Consider the following 17,339-nt stretch of genomic DNA (forward strand, 5'->3'; position numbering starts at 1 on the left):
GCATATCCTTTTCTGTTATCATTCAAGGTTTTCCAGTGTTCTTTCATATCTAGTTTTTTAAAAATTCTATTCAGGTCCTTCATTTCTTTAGTTTTTGGCAAGATTTGTCTATGTCTAACTCATTTAACTTGACCTTTAAGAATTAAAAGTAGGGGCAGCTAGGTGGCGCAGTGGATAGAGCACCGGCCCTGGAGTCAGGAGCACCTGAGTTCAAATCTGGCCTCAGACACTTAACACTTACTAGCTGTGTGACCCTGGGCAAGTCACTTAACCCCAATTGCCTTACTAAAAAAAAAAAAAGAATTAAAAGTACACCATTGGGTGCATATATTTAGTACTGATACTCATTGTCTATAGTGCCTCTTAGCAAAATGTAGTTCCTCTGTTTCTCTCTTTTACTTAGATCTATTTTTTGCTTTTTTGAGGTCTTAGGGTCTTTTTGGGGGTTATAATTACCACCTCTGATTTTTTTTAAACTTTAGATATAACAGAATAGATTCTGCTTCACCCCTCCCTCCATTTTAATTCTGCATATTTATTTCAATTGTTTCTTGTAGACATGTTCAGTCTTGATTTCTGATCCAATCTGCTATGCTTTTGTTTTATGGATGAGGTTATCCCATTCACATTCCTGTTACAATTACTAGGTATTTCCCTCCCTCCTAATTCTTTATACTTTTTTGTCTTCCTTCCCCTGTTCCTTCTTTAAGTGATTGTTTTGGTTTTGACTAATTCTGCTCTTAATTTGCCCACCTCCCTTCCATTTTCCTATTGGGTGAAATATATTTCTGTACAAAACTATGTTTGTGTATGTGTATTCTTCCCTCCTTTGAGGCAAAATGAGTGAGGTTCAAATGTCACCTGTTCCCCTCCCAACCCTCCACTTTCTTATAGAGTTCTTTTACACCTCATTTATATGAAATAAATTTCCCCATTCTTCCTCTTCCTTCCTCTAGTCAATAAATATTTATTAAGGCTATGTGCCAGGCACTGTGCTAAGCACTGAAAATATAAATACAAAAAAAAAAAAAAAAAAGGATCCTCCTTGTCCTGAAGGCATTTACAATCTAATGGGGAAAGAAAACATACAAAAAGATAAAAAGCATGGAGGGGGTGAATAGGAGAAAAAGTATCCAAGTTGGCCATGGTGAAGTCCCAAAGTAGTGCAAACAGTTAAGAAGTGAGATGTCTGAGCTGAGCTGCCTTCTTAACTGGACATTTTGGACTTCATGAGCCAACTTTCCAAACATAGGGGCAGAGGGAAATGATGAGGTGGGGTACCAATGTTGATGGAATTTTGAAGAATATTTTCCCAATAATGAGCTTCCAGGAGCATGGTGGAGAAGTCAGAGAAGTCCGAATAGTGCATTCTTCCTCTCCTTTCCTTCCTAAGATCACCAGAATATAACACAAGCACTCCTAGGTCCTCAATCAAATAAGACTCCCACATGTATTATCCCTCCATATTACATGTATTATCTCTCTGTATAAGAATGTAGTCTAATTAATCATAATGTCCATTATGATTGCACAGTCCATGTCTATTTTATGCTTCTCTTGACTTCTATTTGTAGGTCAAATTTTCTACTCAGATACAGTGTAAATTGTTCTTGGCTATAAGCCTAGATTTTTTTGCCTTATGGATTATCATATTCCATGTTCTCCCTTGTGGCTGCTAAATTTTGTATGATTCTGATTGTAGTTCCATGGTATTTTAATTCTTTGTGGACACTTGCCATTTTTTTTTTTAAATTTGGGAGCTCTGATTTTGGCTATAGCATTCCTAGTTTTCAGTTTGGGTCTTCTTTCACTAGGGAACCAGTAGATTTTATCTCCATTTTGCCCTCTGGTTCTAAGAGATCTGGGTAGTTTTAAGATTTTAGGCTTTTTTAGTTAGTTTGTAGGTAGTTCAATGACTATGAGTGATTTTCAGGCCATTTATTTTTGCTACGAGATATCTCACATTTTTTTTCTGTTTTGTCTTTTGATATTTTACTATTTTTTCATGTTTCATGGAGACATTAGCTTCAATTTGACCAATACTGTTTCCCTAAGTCTCCCTGAGCTAGAAAAATAACTCATTATAACTTTTTCTTGCATTTTTGTAAAATGAAAATTTGGTCTAGTGCATTCTCTAGATCATTGTGGAGGTTTAGTGGGCAAACTAGTCTGTAGTTCCTCCTGTTACTCCTGGCTCCACCCCCATGAAAAAGCTCTGTGCTCCTGGAAAATATTTTTTATATCCTATCCTTAACCAGTTTTCTCCCTTGCATGAATTTGCTGGTGCCAATTAACAGGCTTTCTCAAGAATACAAATCTTTATACATTCATTGCATTTATACAATTCTCTTTCCTGTATGAATATTTTGATATTGCATAAGATGAGTTATAGCAAAAGGCCTTCCCACATTCACTGCATTGATAAGATTTTTCTGCAGTATGAATCCCATGATGTATATAGCTGGATCTGCTTTCTGACTGAAGGCATTCCTACATTAAAAATATTCACAAGTTATTTCCAGTACTAATTTCATAGTAATAAGTAAAAGCTACCCTCTGGCAGATTTTTGACATATATTTTTCTCAAGTATGAATTCTCTGGTATTATGATTAGTTCTCCGGACAAAGATCTCCCCACATTCACTACATACATGAGCTTTCTATCAAGTATGAATTCTATGATGTGGAGTAAGTTTTGTCTTTCAAATGAAGGTCTTCCCATCTTAATTGCATTCATAAAGTTTCTCCTCAGCATGTATTCTCTGGTGTTGAGTAAGCTCAGGAGACCAGAGGAAGGTCTTTCCACATTTATTGCGTCCATAAAGTTTCTCTCCAGTATGAATTCTGTGATGTCTTCTAAGGTATGAATTCTGGCTGAAGGTCTTCCCACATTCATTGCATTCATAAGGTTTTTCTCCTGTATGTGTTCTCTGGTGTTGGGTAAGATCTGCTCTCTTACAGAAGGCCTTCCCACATTCATTACATTCATATGGTTTCTCTCCAGTATGAATTCTCTGGTGATGACTAAGATTAGAACTGCAGACAAAGGCCCTGCCACATTCATTGCATACATAAGGTTTCTCTCTGGTATGGATTCTCTGATGGTCAATAAGGTGTGATTTACAGCGGAAGGCCTTACCACATTCATTGCACTTATAAGGTTTTTCTCCAGTATGTGTTCTCTGGTGCTGACTAAGATTAGTGCTTCGAACAAAGGCCTTCCCACATTCAGTACATTCATAAGGCTTCTCTCCAGTATGAATTCTTTGATGAACTATAAGGTATGAATTTTGGCGGAAAGTTTTCCCACATTCATTGCACTCATAAGGTTTTCCTCCTGTATGTGTTCTCTGGTGTCGAGTAAGTCCAGTAGACCGGAGAAAGGCCTTCCCACATTCAGTACATTCATAAGGTTTCTCTCCTGTATGAATTCTCTGATGTCTTCGAAGATATGAATTCTGCTGGAAGGCCTTCCCACAATCATTGCATTCATAAGATTTTCTTCCAGCATGTTTTCTCTGGTGTCGAGTAAGTTCGGTGGCCCGGAGGAAAGCCTTCCCACATTCATTACATATATAAGGTTTTTCTCTAGAATGAATTCTCTGATGGTCGGCAAGGTGTAAATTACAGTGAAAGGCCTTCCCACATTCATTACATTTATATACCTTCTCTTTAGTATGAAGTCTCTGATGTTTTTTAAAACAAGAAGTCCGGCGAAAGACCTTACCACATTCATTGCATTTATAAGATTTTTCTCCAATATGGATTTTCTGGTGTCGAATAATTTCATAGCTCCTTAGAAAGGCCTTGCCACATTCACTACATACAAAAGGTTTCTCACCAGTATGAATTCTTTGATGTTCAGTAAGCTGTGACCTCCAGTGAAAGGCCTTTCCACATTCATTGCATTTATAAGGTTTTTCTCCACTATGAATTTTCTGATGTTTCCTAAGATAGGAATTCTTTTGGAAGGCCTTTCGGCATTCAGTGCATTTATAAATCTTTTCTCCTCTGTGAATTCTCTGATGTAGAATAAGTTCAGTGTCCTGGAGAAAAGTCTTCCCACATTCATTACAATCAGAAAACTTCTTTCCAGAATGTACTTTATGTTTTTCAATACAGTCAAAATTATAACTAAAGGATTTCTGACATCTGTTGTCATTAGAAAATATTTTCTTTAAACAAGTTCTATGTTGTTTTTCATTTGAATATTTTTTGAAGCTCCTTCTCTGTCTATTATATTTATGAAGAAGACTCTTTCCTATAAAAAATCGCTTCTGTGGCTGTAGACTAGAGCTTCTGTCATTTTTATATTCATGAACACTTATTTCATTGGGGGATTTCCTTTTAGTGATTTTTATTAGTTTTAAATGTTGATCCTCCTTGCTCTGTTCCTCCTTTAACCTTGCATAATAATCCCAACCTCCCCCCAACATCAAGATCCAAGGAACATCCTTCAAGAGTCTTTTCTTAGATGATTCTTCTAGATTAAGGCCAAACTCTGGAGCTGACTCATTGACTGGAAGCCTAGTATCTGAATCTGAAAGAGATAAAAACAGTAAATAATCTCTTTTTTCTAGATCAATCTCCTTTTTAAAATTTCTGTTGTTTCTCTAATGTTCTTGATATTATTAGTTACAAAACTGTAGCCAATGGTTATATTTATTCTGTCTGTTTAATTTACTCAGCATCAATTCTTAGGAGTCATATTTTTTCTGTATTCCTATTTGTCATTCCTTATGGCAAGATAATATTCTATTACATTGCTATGCTTTAATTTATTCAGATAATCTCCATTGTAGCCAGCACAGGAGAACAAAGTACCCAGGAAAATCTCTGTAGCAAAGTCTTATGACTTTCATGCTTCAGGTAGAGTACTAATTATGTAATCACAGAGTAAAAGAAAATGAAAGGTTTTAATGATCTTTTATTTTGCTTTCAAAAAACACTGCATCAGGGACAGCTAGGTGGTACAGTGGATAAAGCACTGGCCTTGGATTCAGGAAGACCTGAGTTCAAATCCAGCCTCAGACACTTGACAATTACTAGCTGTGTGACCCTGGGCAAGTCACTTAACCCTTATTGTCCCACAAAAAACCAACCAAACAAACCAAAAAAACCCCACCCCAACACTGCATCAAGTGTTTGTTTACCAAGACTGTAAACTAATCTTGGGTCTCCAACATTTAAAATGATTATATTGAATAATTTATATATGCTAATTTGTGGGTACAAAGCAGTATTTCTTAGAGCTTTTTAATTTGTAGTTCCTAGACAAATTAACACTTTTTTCTTTAGATTATTGATGGGTTCTGGTGTGTTCTTTTTATCCAGAAATGCCTGTTTGGGCAGAGCCAAGATGGTGAAGAAAAAAGAGGAACTCACCAGAGTTTTCCCCACAACCCTTCCAAAGACCTTTAAATAATGCCCTAAAAGAAATTTTGGAGCAGCAGAACCCACAAAAGGACAGGGTGAAACAATCTTCCAGCCTAAGACAACTTAGAGGGTCAGCAGGAAAGACCTATCACACAAGGGAGAGAGTAGAGTACAGGCTGTGCCAGCACAAACCAGGCCCCAGTGTACCAGGAGCAGGCCTTCAGAGTGTCTGAATCAGAAGCAGCTGCTTCTGGAGCTTTCAGCCCACAGAGAATAAGGGGGTCAAAAAACTGGTCAGAAGGAGATTACGGGGTTTCTTTGCTGGCATTGGGGGCTGGACTCTGTTGTTTTGCACATGATTGGATCTGGGTCACAGTCCCAGGACAAGAAGGAGCAGTAGCACACTAGAACTTGCAGCCACAGTAGAGCAGGGGCCCTTGTCACAGTTCCAGGGCAGAAAAGAGGGCTTGTGGTTGCTCACAGAGCAGAGCACAGGCCAAGAGAATAGTAAACACACGTCTCCTTAGATCATACCACCTTGGAAGAACTGAAAACTTACAGGTCCCTAGAATTATCTATAAAAACAACTGCGCAAAACCCCTGAAGCTTGGGACAGTGCACCTTCTACCCTGCCAGCAGAGCTCCACTTTAGTAAAGAGTTGAAAGTCAAAAAACAGTCTGGGAAAATGAGCAAACAGCAGAAAAAATCTGACTATAGAAAGATACTATGGGGACAAGGAAGATCAAAACACACAGGGAATATCAAAATAAGAAGACAGCAAGGTCAAAACTCTTATGTCCAAAGCCTCAGAGAATATGAATTGATCTCAGTCCATGGAAGGCTCAAAAAGGATTAAAAAAATTAAGTAAGGGGGCAGTTAGGTGGCACAGTAGATAAAGCACCAGCCCTGGATTCAGGAGAACCTCAGTTCAAATCTGGCCTCAGACACTTGACACCTACTAGCTGTGTAACCTTGGCCAAGTCACTTAACCCTCACTGCCCCACCCACAAAAAAATTAAGTGAGAAAGGTAGATGAAAAATTGGGAAGAAAACTGAGGGTAATGCAAGAAAATAATTTTTAAAGAGTCAACAGCTTGGTAAAGGAGGCATAAAAAATACTGAAGGAAATACCTTAAAAAACATGGTAAAACAATGGTAAAAGAGGTACAAAAAGCCAATGAGGAGAAGAATGACTTGAAAAGCAAAATTGGACAAACAGAAAAAGATATACAAAAATTAACTGAAGAAAAAAAACTCCTTAAAAAGTAGAACTAGTCAAATGGAAAAAGAGGTACAAAAGACCACTGAAGAACATAATTCTTTAAAAATTAGAATTGAGGGGGCAGCTAGGTGGCGCAGTGGATAGAGTACCAGCCCTGGATTCAGGAGTACCTGAGTTCAAAATCCAGCCTCAGACACTTGACACTTACTGGCTGTGTGACCCTGAGCAAGTCACTTAACCCCCATGGCCCACGCCAAAAAAAAAAAAAAAATAGAATTGAGCAAGTGGAAGCTAATTATTCCTACAAGACATCAAAAGACAATTTAAAAAAAACCCCTTAAAACAATGAAAAAAATAGAAGACAATGTAGCTAGGTGGCGCAGTGGATAGAGCACTGGCCCTGGAGTCAGGAGTACCTGAGTTCAAATCTGGCCTCAGACACTTAACACTTACTAGCTGTGTGACCCTGGGCAAGTCACTTAACCCCAATTGCCTCACTAAAAAAACAAACAAACAAAAAAAAAAAAGAAAAACAACTAACCTGGAAAATAGATTCAGGAGAGTTGACTTAAAAATTATTGGACTTGGGGCAGCTAGGTGGTGCAGTGGATAAAGCACCAGCCCTGGATTCAAGAGGACCTGAGTTCAAATGCGACCTCAGACACTTGACACTTACTAGCTGTGTAACCCTGGACAAGTCACTTAACCCTCATTGCCCTGCCCCCCCCCCCAAAAAAAATTATTAGACTTTCTTCAAGCTATAATTAAAAAAAAAGAATTTCAAGAAATTATCAAGGAAAACTGCCCTGATATTCTAGAATCACAGGGTAAAACAGAAATAGAAAGAATCTACCAATCACCTCCTAAGAGATCCCAAAATGAAAACTCCCAGGAATATTATAGCCAAATTCCAGAGCTCCTAGGTTAAGCAAAAAATATTGCAAGGAGACAGAAAAAAACAACTCAAGTATTGTAGAGCTACAGTCAGGATAACACAAGATTTAGTACCCTCTGTATTAAATGATCAGAGGGCTTGGAAAATTATATTCTGGACGGTAAAGGAGCTAGGATTACAACCAAGAATCACCTAACCCAGCAAAATGGAATATAATCCTTCAGGAGAAAAAATGGAAATTCAATGAAATAGAGGACTTTTAAGCATTCCTGATAAAAAGACTAGATCTGAATAGAAAATCTGACTTCCAAATACAAGATTCAAGAGAAGTATAAAAAGGTAAACAGGAAAGGGAAATCATAAGAGATTTAATAAGGTTAAGCTGTTTACATACCTACATAGGGAGATGATACTTGTCACTCCTACAAACTTTCTCATTATTAGGGCAGTTAGAAGGAGTATAAAAAGACAGGGCACAGGTATGAGTTGAATATGATGGGAATAATATCTAAAAAAATTAAAACTAATGGGTGAAAAAGAAGAATGCTGTGGGAGAAAGGGAAAGGGAGAAGTAGAATGGGGTAAATTATCTCACATAAAAGAGGCAAGAAAGAACTTTCACAGCGGACAGGAATATGGGGGAGTTGGTGGGGAACATTTGAACCTTACTGTCATCAGAACTGGCTCAAAGAGGGAATAACATACACACTCAAATAGGCATAAAAATCTATCTTACCCTACAGGAAAGTAGGAAGGGAAGGGGATAAGAGAAGGGGAGGGGGATTTTCATAGAAGAGAAGGATAAATTGGGGAAGGCAGTAGTCAGAAGCAAAATACTTTTGAGGAGGGACAGGTTAAAAAGAGAGAGAAAAGAATAAACAGGGGGAAATAGGATAGAGGGAAATATAGTTAGCAATCATAACTGTGAAAAAAAATTTTGAAGCAAGTTTTTCTGAGAAAGGTCTCATCTCTCAAATATAAAGAGAAAAGAGTCAAATTTATGAAAATAAGAGCCATTCCTCAATTGAAAAATGATTATAAATGTGAGAAAATAATTATTAATAACCGATTTCTAGGAAAGATCTAGACATTAATTTAGTTGCTCTCTCTCCCTCTCACCCTAGAAAGCACTGCCTGGGATGAGCTCAGGTGAACAAAAGGAATGCAGATTGATTTTTTTGTTTAGCTAGGGGAAGACACACCTAGATGCAGGAACTTATCCTTCCTAAGACCACCCTTCAAGTCATGTCAATCAATGGAGCTAAATGATGCAATAACGAATTAGATTAGATCAATGTATGGAGACCCATCTCCACCAAAAAAGGATAAAAAGCCTTCACCCAGAGGCTGGCTCTTGCACTGCTCTGCTTGCCCTCTTGGCTCAGAATGCTATCTCTTAGGGGCATGTAATTGTTTAGGCCTATAAGCCTGTGGCTAGTGAGGAAGTCAGGGAGATACATGGTCAATATTTTACTAATATGTAAGATTAATTATTAATAAATACTGACTGCCCAAACTGGTGCAACAGCAATTAATATATAAGTAGCAAATAATTTTATAAAGTACAGCCTAGCTACAATAATTTAAAAAACACAGGGAGCAGCCAGGTGCACAGTGGATAAAGCACCGGCCCTGGATTCAGGAGGACCTGAGTTCAAATCTGGCCTCTGACACTTGTCACTTACTAGCTGTGTGACCCTGGACAAGTCTCTTAACCCTCAATGTCCTGCAAAAAACCAAACCAAAAAACCCACATAAAATACGATCAGTTTTTGATGAAGTAATCAAAGCTACCTATAGCCATATGAAAAAATGCTCTAAATCACTATTGATTGGAAAAAATGCAAATTAGAACAATTCTGAGGTACTACCTCACACCTATTAGATTAACTAATAGGACAGAAAAGAAAAATAACAAATGGAGGGAATATGGGAAAAATGAGACATGGATACAAATGGTGAAAATTGTTTTTACATGTAATTGGGGAAAAATAAAATACTTTTTATGTGGATCCCATTTATGGGGGCTGTCTTCTACAGTTAACTACAGAATAGTACATTCAGAGCAAGAAAGAACTCGGAGACCAGGAAGCACAGTGCCATGACAGCACTCAAATCTTGTCCAGAATCACATAGGTAAGACATATAAGGCACAGTTGAATCTATCTATGCATACACTGCATCAAAGAACCCATCAATCTATTTTATGGCATCAAACCAAAGTTTTTGCTATCTGCAGCAAATGCAAATAGCAGAAGGAGTCCTTCTGATGATTTTGGCTTTTCTGTGATGTTTCTCCACATTGCTCTAATGCCTCGCTAACATGTAATCAAGTAGCTTCCCTGAATTTATCAGGTTTGGACCTAGTCTCTCACTCAAGAGAAAAAATAGAGAATTCCCTAATCATTCTGCTTTACACATTAAGAATCAGTTGGAAGGGGCAGCTAGGTGGCACAGTGGATAGAACACTGGCCTTGGATTCAGGAGTACCTGAGTTCAAATCAGGCCTTAGATACTCGACACTTAATAGCTGTATGACCCTGGGCAAGTCACTTAACCCCAACTGCCTCACCAAAAAAAAAAAAAAAAAGAAGAATCAGTTGGGGGGGGGGCAGCTAGATGGCGTAGTGGATAAAGCACTAGCCCTGGATTCAGGAGGACCTGAGTTCAAATCTGGCCTCAGACACTCGACACTTAGTAGCTGTATGACCCTGGGCAAGTCACTTAACCCCCATTGCCCCACAAAAACAAAACAAAAAAGAATCAGTTGCTAGAGAATGTGTTTGACATTACTAGAGATCTTCTGGTAGCGTCTGGGGAGCATGTTCTGATTCAGTTATCAGTTGGAGCAGGTGGGGATCAGGTCCTTTTCTGCCCTGAGTTTCAAGGATACTATGATAAAGTAATGACTGAAGAAGGGAAGAAGACAAAGAACTACCCCCGACTGGGAACAGAGGGACAAGAAAAGTCAGGTACTTGATGGGTTGAGGGTAAGATGTGGTGCTATTCATAGCTCCTACAGGAGCTCATGACAGATTTCAGCTGTTATTCACAGGTGTAAGCTCCTCATCTACAGACACTAGGAAGGACCCTCAAAGCTACTGCGTAAAACAACCCAATCCACTGGTTTTTACTCACTCACCTGGACAGCTGCCTCTTGGGAATAGACCTTTGGGTATCCAAGGTACCTCCCCTTGCTCCAGCTGAGAAATCACATCTGGTTTGGCAACCACAAAGCCTGGTCAATGGAAATAGCAAAGTGGGAGGGACAGACACCTCAGAATTCAATCCTAGCCCCCCTGTCTTCCAGGAATAGTGGGAATGCCAGGATAATCCAGCGGGCAGTACAAGAGACACCTGAAGCATGTTCTGGTTGGTGTTCCTAGGAAATATGGGGGAATGGGGCACAGTGTAGATTCAGGTTCAGCAAGAAAACTGGTTCATATGGCCCACTTCTTGCTAAGATGATTTGAAACTCTCCTGTCTTCAAAGACCTGCACTGGGAATTTAAGGGACGACCTCTGGACTGAGGGTACAGAGAGCTGAAGAGGTACAAGGCAATGCAAAGGTCAGTTTCCAGTTTTACAAAGTCAGAACCATATTGTGGACAACAGATGTGTTGAGAACCTTGTCTCTTGGCCACAAAAGCATTCTGTGCTTTCCACGTGGCAAAGAATCACAGCTAAACAGTAGATACATCCCCCAGCATTGACTAAGGGAGGAAACAATTACTTCTGAATGGGCAGACCCTGAGTCCCAAGGGGAACCTCCTTACCCAGGCTGACCAGGTTCTTGTAGTTCTCCAGCATCACCTCCCAGTAAAGCTCCTTCTGGGAAGTGTCCAGGTAGCCCCACTCCTCCCAGGTGAAGTCCACAGCCACATCCTTGAATGTCACTGAGCCCTGAAATATTCATTCATTCATTCAGTAACCATGTGGGCTTCCCCAGGCATCATCCCTGAGATGAACCTGGGGGAGGGATGGAATGCACAGGAATCATCAGGGACTGAGTCTCACTGTTCAGCTCTCAGAGGGCTCCAAGTCAAACACTCATCTCATCCCTCCTCAGCGACTCAGCTTGTAGTTTGTGAAAACAGTTAAAATAAAATCAGGGTAATATGCCAAGAGCCTTGAATGCCATGATAAATGAAGGACCCAAGGAAGGTCAGAAGAACCAGAGAAACACTGGGCCAAAGAGTGGGGATGACCCTGCAGTGAGGAGGCCTTGAGGGGGTGGGGAGAAGGGGGGGGGGTCTGAGTCTGACAGCCTGGGGTCGGGTCTCAGGGGAGCAGGTCCCTTTTCCTGTCAGGGCCTTGTCCAAGATCACGGACCCATGGATTTAGACCTGGACGGGACCAAGAGGTCATCCATCGGGCCATCCGTCCATTCATCCGGGAAACAGGCCCAGAGGCTGAAGGGGCTGGTCAAGGTCACCGTGTGGCCTTTCCTTGTGTTTATGTCCCCAGCCCAGGGCACGTGGCCTGGCAAACCGTAGGCGCTTAAGCAATGTGTCCAGAGTCAGGGGGCGGGGTCCTTGGCTGTGTCTGCCCTTGGGAAGGGGAGGGCCCGGGTCCCACTGTTATGTGGATGGCAAAGCCCCCGCGGAAGGAGGGAGGGTCCCACTCACCTGGGGGGCCGCGGCCTTAGGGGGGGCGGGGGCCATGGCTTCCTCTCTGCTCTTCTGCCCCTCGGGCCAGGCAGGGTCCTCTCCTGGGAGGAGAAGGGAGCCATGAGGGTCGCTGGGGACAGGGCCCAGTGGACACGCCAGGGGCTCAGGAAGGGACGCAGATCCTGAAGGTGCCTGCGGGGGCTGACACTGGCCCCTGGGCGGCCATGACCCTGGTCCCTAGGTGGGTAAGCTGAGGCACAGAGAGGGTCAAGTAGGGCTTGAGGAAGGACAGGAGCAAGCTGGGGAGAAGGTGAGGGTAGTTGGGGGGGGGCGTAGGAGGGCAGCAGAGTTACCTCCCATTGGCTCAAATAGTGGGACGGGGCGTGGCCAGAGGACGCCCACGCAGCCTCCCCAGGTGGCCAATAGGTGCCTCTTCTCGCGGAGGGGGCGGGGAAAGGGGAGGGATGAAGGGAGGGCAGTGCGCAGGCGCCTTGGAGGCTCCTCCCCTCTCAGCAAACCCTGAAACAGAGGGATGGTCAGAAGCTCGGCGCGTGTCCCGGGGGCCGCAGCTCGGGCGGGCTGCGAGGGGCTGGACGGTCTGTCAGGCCACTCCCCATTCCCCCCGTGGGCCAGTGGCCCTGCCTCACCTCCAGCGCGCAGATCCCTGCTTGGGGACCTCCGGCTGGACTGAAATGACTGTCGGTACAAAGTGGCCTGGGAGAGCGGATATTGCATCACATGCTAACTGGCCATTCCCCGCTGTGCCTTCTGGGAAGCGTAGTTGGGGGGGGGGGGCCGGCGGCGGCGAACTTGGTACGCATGCGTACCAAGCTCTGCATACTCTAGCGCTAGAAATCTAGTGCGCGCAGCTTCAGCCTCTGCTGCCCCCCGGACTGAAGGAAAGCCGAAATCCTGAAGCTCCCCGAGACTCCTGCGTGGGAACCGTTTCTTTTCACTCCTCGGCCCGAACTTTTCCTGCCTTTCTCCCGGCACCCAGCTGGCCCAGTGGCCTAGCTTTAGAGGCAGGAGGTGGGTTCTGAGTTCAGATGCAGCAGCGGCACTTCCTTAGCCTGGTGCCTGTCTCGGTTTCCTTCTCTGTCACATAGGGGCTGTATAATCATAGCAGCTGCCCCCTCACCCCGACCCCAGCCTTGTTGTAGACGTAGCTCTCCCTGGGAGTGGGAGCTGGCCAGCCGCCCGCCCACCCCCACCTTCGGTCCGAGTCCTGGCTCTTGGGCGTCTCCTCAGAAAAAGTGAAAGACACAGCCCAGGCATGTGCAGAGGCGACCCTGGGTCTGTATTTTCTTCCTCCACACTCTGGGGAGTGTGGGGGCTCTTTTAGAGCTGCTGTCCCACCCACATATTCCAGGAGATCGACTACAGAGAAAACCTCCCGGGAACAAACCCGCGACCCCGAGGCCGAGGCCTTCTCCCCCAAACCTCCCGATGGCTTATCCTTAGGATTTCTCCTATTTATCCTGTAGACTTTTGTCCGTCTCCCCCATTGGATCGCGAGCTCCAGAAAACGGGGAATGTCTCCTGCCTCTTCTTTTGATTGGCAATCTCCTTTGCCACTGCTAATGTTGCCCAAAGCTGGAGTGAACCTAATATAAGAGTGTATCTAGCCTTGTTTCCTTGGAGTTGCTAGCCATCTGCCATCTGCCCACCAGCTGATGCCAATTCTTCTTTTATTGACCTCCAGTTGGGTCCTCTAGGTTGAGGAATTCTCCCAAAGGGCCAAGCTCTCAGAATACAAAGAAAAGCAAAAGAAAAATCCCTGGTCTAGAGGAGCTAACAGAGGGGGAAGAGGGCTTGGGATGGAGCCCCTAGAACTTTTCCCCCAGTTAGCAGCTATTACCAAGTCCAGAATGAGGAGATGAGGGCTTCCGTTAGGGTGTTGGCAATATCAGAGGAGGAAAAGGTGGGAGATGTTGCAACGATAAAATCAGGCCTTAGTAACAGTATGTATGGGGGAGAGGGGAGTGAGAGATAGTGAGAAGTCTAGGATGACACCTAAGATTGTGAATCTGAGGAGGACTGCTATGACCCCAACAGTAACAGGGATGTTTGGAAGGAGGGAAGATGGAGGTAAGATAATGAGTTCACTGTAGGACATGTGAAGTTTAAAATGTCTACAGAAAACCCAGGTCAAAATGTCCACTAGTGTCTATAGTTGGAGATGTGAGACTAGAGGTTAGCAGAAAGGTTAGGGCTGGATAAATGATTTGAGAATCCTTAACATGGAGATGACAATCGAATCCATGAAACTGATGTGATCAACAAGTGAAACAGTATAGAGGGAGAAGAGGGTGCATAACAGAGCCCTATTAGGATACCCACAATTAGCAGGCATGACTTGGATGAAAATTCAACAAAGGAGACAGAGAAGGACTGGTCAGATAGATAAGAGAACCTGGAGAGAAAGGCCAAAGGCAAACATTGAGAGATCAAACACGTCAAAAGCTGCAGAGGTTGAGAAAGAGTGAATGGACTTGGCCATTGAGAGATCACTGAAATGTTGCAGAGAGGAGTTTCAGTTGAATGATGAGGTTGGGAAGCAGCCTTTAGGGAGGTAAGTAGAGTGAGGAGTAAAGAGATGGAAGCACTTATTGCAGAGAAGCAGCTAAAGGAGTTTGGGCACACAAGACCAGAGAAGTTTGGGATGGTAGTTGTTGCGGAAGGAAGAATCATTTGAACGTTTCTGAAGAAGAGAGAGATACAGCTATATCTGTGGATGACAGAAAACCGTTCAGAGGCCTGGGAGAGACAGAGTGGGGATAATGGAGATGAAGCAACAGGATAGAATGGGATCACATGTAGTGGCATTGACCTTAGCAGGATGAGAAGGAGGAAACAGTGGCAGAAGGCATTGAAGGGAGTAAGATGAGGAGAGAAAGGAATGGCTTCAGAGGAGACAATGTCATACATGGAAATGGCAAATTCCATTAAGTCAGGCTGGAACGTAGAGTGACAGGACTAATGAATGACCTGGGAAGATGGGGTAGAGCTAGGATGGGAAAGACTGCTAGTGCCAGACAGAAGTTTGTGTCTTATCCTAGAGGCAATTCGTTCATTACTTAGCAGTCAGGTGGCACAGTGCATAGAGTGGACATAAAGTCAGAACTACCCCAGTTCAAAACTTGTCTTGGACAAGAGAGCTGTGTGGCTCTGCACAAGTCACTAACTTCTTCTACCTTTGTTTCTTCCTCTGTAAAATGGAGATAACAAGAGTATCTGCCTCCTAGGGTTGTTGTGAGGATAAAATAGGATAAGTTTTGAAAAGGGCTTTGCAAACCTTATAGTGCTAGATAAATGCTAGTTGTTACTACTACTACGACTACTACGACTACGACTACGACTACGACTACTACTACTACTACTACTACTACTACTACTACTACTACTACTACTACTACTACAACAATATCTGGAGTTTGCCATCCTGAGGCTTTTTTCCATATGAATTCTAACTAGATATGAATTGTAGCCAGAAAATATGAGTTGTAAAGGATCTTGAGGACATTCTAGTGCAGTGTTGACCTACAAAAGAATCCACTAGACAACAATTCTGAGAAAGTTTTTCAAACCACCTTAAATTTGAGGACATAGACTTTGGAGGAACTCACTACCACCCATAGTAGGCCATGAAACATTTAGACATTTTCTTTAGGTACAAAGTTTTTTCTCATATCAAGCCTAAATTTGTGGCAATTTTATATAGAGAAATATCAATTGGGGTGCCCTGGCATGTGGGCTCAGCTAGCATTTCCTAAAGCTCTAGCCTAGACAAGCAAGCAACTTTTTATTTTCATTAAGGTCAGAGCCAAAGTAGTGTTTTAGTGGCAGCCACCCATCTGGAGCAGCTAGAGGTATAATGGATAGATCACTAGGCCTAAAATCAAGAAGATCTGATTTCAAACCTGTGCTCAGACAACTTACCAGCTGTGTGACCCTAGGCAAGTCACTTCACCCCATTTGCCTCACTTCCTCATTTGTAAAATGGGGACACACTGGGGAAATGGTAAACCACTTCAGTATCTTTGCTAAGAAAACACAATGGACATGTGTCCTTGGGGCCACAAAGAGTCAGATGTGATTCAATGACCAAACAACACCATCCAACTAAAGTCTGCTGTGTGGAGAGGGAGGGGAGAATAAGCATTTATTTAATGCCTAATATGTGCCAGGCACTGTGCTAAGTACTTTTACAAGCATTATCTCATTTAATGCTCACAACAACCCTATGAGATAGGTGCTATTTTTAATTCCCATTTTATAGTTGAGGAAATTGAGGCTGACAGCAGTTAAATGACTTTCCTGGGATTATAGTGCTGGTTAAGTGTCTGAATCCAGATTTGAACTCAGGACTTCCTGCATCCAGGAGGAATAGGCCCCATGCTCCATCCCATATCAGAGACTCTGGAAATGATAGTTCCCATATATTTTTCCTGGTCAGAATCTATGATTCCCTTGTATTTCTCTGCACACCACATTTTAGAAGAATATTCATAACCTGGAGTATTCGAAGACTGGCAAACCAGGAGTTAAAGGGCCCCAGTGTCCCAGGAGAATCACCTGAAGGAATGGATGGTTAGTCTCGAGGAGAGAAAGCTTAGGGGTTGGCATGACAGTGCTGTCAAATATTGGACCAGCTCTTTGGTCCCATGGAAGAAGGCTAAGACACCTACTCCTTGAGCACAGAGAGCAGAGAATTGTAGGCAACCCAAATGGGCTGCCTTGGCTAGTATTGGGCTTCCCTTCCCCCATCAGACTCAGGCACAGAAGGGATTGCTACTGAGGAATGTTTTTGGGAGGATCCTTACTTATGCACTGGCTAGACTGGATGGTCTGAGAATGTATGAAGTCTTATACAAGTAGAACCTCAAGAATGCAGTGGAAGTCATTTTTCCTTATTGTTCAGTCTTGTCTGTCTCCCTGTGAACCAATGAACCATAGCACATCCATACTGTCCATGGGATTTTCTTGGGAAAGATAGTTGAGTGCTTGCCACTTCCTTCCCTGATCATTTTACAGATGAGGAAACTGAGGCAAATGGGGTTAAGTGACTTGCAGAGGATCACCCAGCTAGTAAGTGTCTGAGGTCAGATTTGAATTAACGAAGATGAGTCTTTCTGACTCTCGGCTACCTAGAGGCCCCATAGATAATGGAATCATGTGCCATTAATGTCTCTAGTGGATTAAGGTAAACAGAGGGTAAGTGACTTGCCCAGGGTC

General features: G+C 42.8%; 1 protein-coding gene across 1 annotated transcript in view; it reads right to left on the minus strand.

Annotated features, from left to right (window-relative positions):
• Positions 1-13,609, minus strand: part of LOC122734514 (zinc finger protein 208-like) — a 207,809-nt gene extending 194,200 nt beyond the window's left edge. The window contains exons 1-9 of the mRNA XM_043975396.1: positions 13,591-13,609; positions 13,243-13,481; positions 12,922-13,118; positions 12,752-12,818; positions 12,458-12,623; positions 12,123-12,205; positions 11,271-11,397; positions 10,638-10,733; positions 2,825-4,540 (exon numbers count right to left, since the gene is read on the minus strand). Coding sequence (XP_043831331.1) covers positions 2,825-4,540; positions 10,638-10,733; positions 11,271-11,397; positions 12,123-12,205; positions 12,458-12,623; positions 12,752-12,818; positions 12,922-13,118; positions 13,243-13,481; positions 13,591-13,609 — 2,710 coding nt within the window. The remainder of the gene's footprint in view (positions 1-2,824; positions 4,541-10,637; positions 10,734-11,270; positions 11,398-12,122; positions 12,206-12,457; positions 12,624-12,751; positions 12,819-12,921; positions 13,119-13,242; positions 13,482-13,590) is intronic.
• Positions 13,610-17,339: the final 3,730 nt, after the last annotated feature.

Source organism: Dromiciops gliroides, chromosome 1, assembly GCF_019393635.1.
Source record: "Dromiciops gliroides isolate mDroGli1 chromosome 1, mDroGli1.pri, whole genome shotgun sequence".
NCBI lineage: Eukaryota > Metazoa > Chordata > Mammalia > Microbiotheria > Microbiotheriidae > Dromiciops > Dromiciops gliroides.